The 4,739-nt window shown below is 42.2% G+C and overlaps 1 protein-coding gene across 1 annotated transcript in view; it reads left to right on the forward strand.

Moving 5' to 3' along the window:
- Positions 1-4,324, forward strand: part of wdr36 (WD repeat domain 36) — a 9,647-nt gene extending 5,323 nt beyond the window's left edge. The window contains exons 11-21 of the mRNA XM_087172804.1: positions 559-701; positions 796-913; positions 992-1,157; positions 1,303-1,411; positions 1,531-1,610; positions 1,838-1,945; positions 2,132-2,363; positions 2,902-3,021; positions 3,109-3,190; positions 3,792-3,979; positions 4,105-4,324. Coding sequence (XP_087028930.1) covers positions 559-701; positions 796-913; positions 992-1,157; positions 1,303-1,411; positions 1,531-1,610; positions 1,838-1,945; positions 2,132-2,363; positions 2,902-3,021; positions 3,109-3,190; positions 3,792-3,979; positions 4,105-4,254 — 1,496 coding nt within the window. The 3' untranslated portion in view covers positions 4,255-4,324. The remainder of the gene's footprint in view (positions 1-558; positions 702-795; positions 914-991; positions 1,158-1,302; positions 1,412-1,530; positions 1,611-1,837; positions 1,946-2,131; positions 2,364-2,901; positions 3,022-3,108; positions 3,191-3,791; positions 3,980-4,104) is intronic.
- The last annotated feature ends 415 nt before the right edge of the window (positions 4,325-4,739 follow it).

A 4,739-nucleotide genomic window follows, 5' to 3' on the forward strand; every position in this document is an offset into this window, starting at 1 on the left:
GAAGGTGAAGGAGGAGTCACATGTTGATGTGCTTCCTGTTTTTAAGAACCTGGTGAAGTCCAGACTGCTGGTAGAGTTCAGCTTCTACAGAGCAGCTCAGGACCTGCAGAGGTTCCAGCTGGTCTGGGGTCATGAGGAGCTGCTCTGCTCTGTGGCTGATGGACAGCTAGTGTTCAGTTCATTGTAACGTCTGTGGAGGTTTAATATAATGTAATCTGTTTATGTACAGTTAATAAATGTTGGTTTAAAAATTAATTATCTCTCTGTCTCTCTCTGTCTGTCTGTCTCTGTCTGTCTCTGTCTGTCTCTCTCTCTGTCTGTCTGTCTCCCTCTCCCTCTCTGTCTCTCTCTGTCTGTCTCTCTCTGTCTCTGTCTGTCTCTCTCTGTCTGTCTCTCTCCCTCTCCCTCTCTCTCCCTCTCCCTCTCTCTCTCTGTCTCTCTCTCTCTTTCTTTCTGTCTCTGTCTCTCTCCCTCTCCCTCTCCCTCTCTCTCCCTCTCTCTCCCTCTCCCTCTCTCTCTCTGTCTCTCTCTCTCTTTCTTTCTGTCTCTGTCTCTCAGCTGCTGCCCGTCAGTCAGACTGGGATGGAATTGTTGCATGTCATCGCGGTCGCTTAGCAACCACAACATGGAACTACCAGAGGTGCACCATGGGAGCTCACCATCTGCAGCCGCCCTGCCCTCGCAGGGAAGATATTGCTACGGTAACGCCATTGTGTAGATAGATAGATACTTTATTTTTCCCCTAGGGGAAGTTCATGACATGATTTGTTCCTCACTTCCTGTCTCTGTCTCCAGGCCGTTGACATCACTTCCTGTGGTAACTTTGCTGTGATTGGCTCATCGTGTGGCCGTGTTGATGTCTATAACCTGCAGTCCGGCCTGCATCGCGGTTGCTATGGCGACAGTCAGAAAGGTGCGCTTATCTGTTTCTTGTCTGTGATCGGTCCATTCTGTATCTCTGCGTATCACTGACCTCGCCTCTCTGCTCCAGCTCACAGTGGTGCGGTGCGTGGTGTCGCGACAGATACCCTGAATCAGCTGACCCTCACCGCCGGCTCTGATTGGTTGCTGAAGTTCTGGCGCTTCAAAACCAGGAAACAGGAAGAACAGCTGAAGCTAAATGCTGCACCGGCTAGCATGATACTACACAGAGACAGGTAGCTAACAGTTAGAATGATGCTACACAGACAGTAGATTACAGTGAACACAGGTAGCTAGCAGTTAGCATGATGATAAGTTAGCATGACACTATACAGACAGGTACGTAACAGTTGACGTGTTTCTCCTTTTTCTTGATGTTAGCGGGATGCTAGCATTAGCGCTGGATGACTTCACACTACTGGTGGTCGACATAGAGACCAGGCGGGTGGTCAGGAAGTTTGCAGGTCACCACGGCAACATAAACGACATGGTGGGTTAAAGATAGCTAACATGGCTAACAACCTGCTAATGATGCACACAGATGCTTCACAGGCACTAGTACTGCTAACAGTTAGCGACATTAGAGACGATGTTACTGTATCTCCTCAGACGTTCAGCCCTGATGGTCGCTGGCTGGTCACCGTGGCGATGGACTGCACCATTCGTACCTGGGATCTCCCCTCTGGCTGGTAAAAATGGAACAGTCCAACTTTTGTGGAGCTGTCCAGTCAGAAGCAGTCATGTGATCAGTGTGTAGTTCTGTAAAAAGAAAGTTTCTGTAGCATCACGAGCTGCAACAGATTACAGCTCAGATCAATGAGTAACTGATGTCGGAGTTGCTGGCCAATTAATAACCAATAAACATATTTAAACAGGATAATTAAATCAGTCGTTAATCATCTTCTTCTCTCTTCAGCCTTGTTGACTGTTTCATGGTTGCCATGGCGCCAGTGGGTGTGTCTATGTCACCAACCGGAGACTTCCTGGCGACCGCTCACATCGACAGTCTGGGTGTTTACCTCTGGTCTGAACCAATCACCTCTCAGGATTTTCATATATCTGATATTTAGCCACTCAGATAAGCCTGTTTGACCTTTTGACCTTTTAATATTTAGGATAATCTATATAGTGTTTTGTGTTTGTAATCATGACAACACTGATCAGCTAACCTCTTGCGGCAGCCAATCACAATACAGCTCTCCTCCTTCAGGACAAATAAGAGCCTGTGTGGGCCTGTGGGGCTCCGCCCCCTCCCTACTGACTACCAACCAGCTGTGGAGGTGCTTCCGGGGGTCACAGCAGATGAATCAGAACAAGCAGTGACATCAGAGGAAGCGGATGATGCGTATGAGTCAGCTGATCAGTTGGGGGCGGAGCTGGTGACACTGTCTCTGCTGCCAGAGTCTCGATGGAAATGTCTGCTTCACCTCGACGATATCAAGGTGTCACGTGACTCTTTTTCACTTTTCTGACTTCACGAAGGCAAAAGGATTAAATCACAAGAATCTGACGTGATCATGAGAATCTGACATAAATATCTAAATCTGGAGCAATCATAAGAATCTGATGTAATCATATTACCATAAACTTATCATAATAAAATAAGATGAGCAAGAAGGTACTGCTACAATGCTAAGCTAGTCATGTTTAGCAGCTAGTTATAGCAGGTATCTTTTCATTATATTGGATACTTTAGCTTTAGCCCTGCCATAGTTTATGAAGTGCTTGTCTTGTAATTGAAATGCTCTTGTTTTGTTTGGATTTTAATTTCTATTCTTTTATCTGATACAATTTTTTTGTTTATCTGTGTCACTTCCTGTATGAGCTCAGACCTGGATTGTCTTTCAGCTTGGTTTTTCCTGCAGTTTTTTATATGAATGAAGAAGTGATGAAATTATTCAAGTTCAGTGCGTCAACATCAGATCAGCATCACATGCTCAGCTATGAAGAGTTAAACAGGAAATGTTTCTGTGTTTGTAGAGGAAGAATAAACCTGTAGCACCTCCTGTGGCTGCAGCTGCTGCACCGTTCTTCCTGCCAACAGTTCCTGGTCTCACACCTCAATTCACGTTGCCCACGGCAACCAAACAGGAAACACAGGTACACCTGATGGACGTCAGCTACTTCTTCTGTCTTATTTTATAAACAGAATTATTGTTTTTCTTATTCTTCTTATTGTTATTTCAGTCGAAGGTGCTGGGCTGGGGTCTGTTGTCTCAGAGGTCAGAGTTCAGCTCTGCTCTGGAATCAGCTCTAGATTCTGGATCATGTGAGTCTGAATGTGTTTCATGTTCATCATGAAAACTAATTTTTAAATGTAATGTTCAGTGAGGTGGTTTGTTGTTGTTTTTTTCAATGCTAAGTTGATATTTAGTTATTTCATACCGTCCTGTGGAAATAACATCAGTGAATGCAGACATGTAAACATTTAAACATGTATTTATTATTATTATTTAGACTTATAGACATATGTCTGAATGACGTGTGCTCAGAGCTAGAAATCGCAGGCTTGCAGCTGAGAGGTGTCAGCTGTGACTGTCACAAACCTTCATTTATATTTAAGTCTCACACTTCAGCTTAAAATTTGAGTTTTTGATGAACTGATGAAACATTGATCAAACCTACAGTCCAGGCTTTATCTAAATATTTAATATCTATAAATAAAAACGATGATACGTAGATAATATTTTATATAAATTCTTTTAATCATCAAAATATATTATGTTTTATGTTTTTATTAAATCTTTATTATTATTATGAACCGCTAATATAAATTTAATTTTTCAAATTTCCAAATCAAACTAGTCATTAATAAAATAAATTCTAATATTAAATCAATAACCAAAGATTCGCTCTCTCTCTCTTTGCAGTCGATCGCCCTGTGCGTCTCCTGAAGGATTGTGGGCCGGCAGCGCTCTCCGTCGAGCTCACTTGTCTGACATCAGAGGGGGGTGGAGCCAGCAGCCTCCTGCTAGCCTTCATTTACATGATTGACAGCATGTTGGCTAGTGGGCGGGACTTTGATCTGGCACACGCTTACCTAGCGCTTTTCCTGAAGGTCAGCCAATCAGAACGCAGCAAAGAATCACATTACTTTCAGCCCTACATTTTTCAGGCTTTTATTATGAAAATTTCTCCACAGTTTCCTGTTTAACTTAAAATTTTTTATTTTATCTTTTTCAGCTCCATCTCCATTCGTTGTCACAGCACGCTGTTGCCATGGCAGCACTGATCCGTCTGTCCACTCGGCTGGAGGCAGGGTGGGCGGAGCTACGGGCATCATTCGACCAATCGCTGTGTCTGCTGTCGTACACCAAGAGTGCCCTGCTGTGACACACACACACACACACACACACACACATGCAGAGTTTTGTATTTTAATAAATTTACACGTTCAATCATGTCCATGTTTTTTTTTTCTTCTGAGATTCTTCAGATTTTGGAATGCGTCTCTTCACAGCTTCAATAGAAACATCATAGTATAGTAAGGCATAAAAAACTAAGTATTTTAAATCATGAAAATGTCATAGTAAAGAAAAAAAAGTCAGTATACTGAGTCATAAAAAAAAGTAATAGTGCAGTAAATCATGAAAATGTAAAAGTATGTTGAGGTACAAAAACAGCGAGGCAATAAAAGTCATGGTAAAGTAAGTCATAAAATAAGTTAATATATAGTAAATCATTAAAAAGTCATACTATAGTAAGTCATAAAAACGTTATAGAACAGTAAGGTATGAAAAGTGAAGTAAATTAACTATAAAAAGTCATAAATGAAATAGAAAGGCATGAAATTGTAAGTATCGTAAAGCATAAAAAGT

Source organism: Seriola lalandi, unplaced genomic scaffold (assembly GCF_002814215.2).
Source record: "Seriola lalandi dorsalis isolate HSWRI2012SDOR001 ecotype SW California unplaced genomic scaffold, Sedor1 jcf7180002053784, whole genome shotgun sequence".
Classification (NCBI taxonomy): Eukaryota; Metazoa; Chordata; class Actinopteri; order Carangiformes; family Carangidae; genus Seriola; species Seriola lalandi.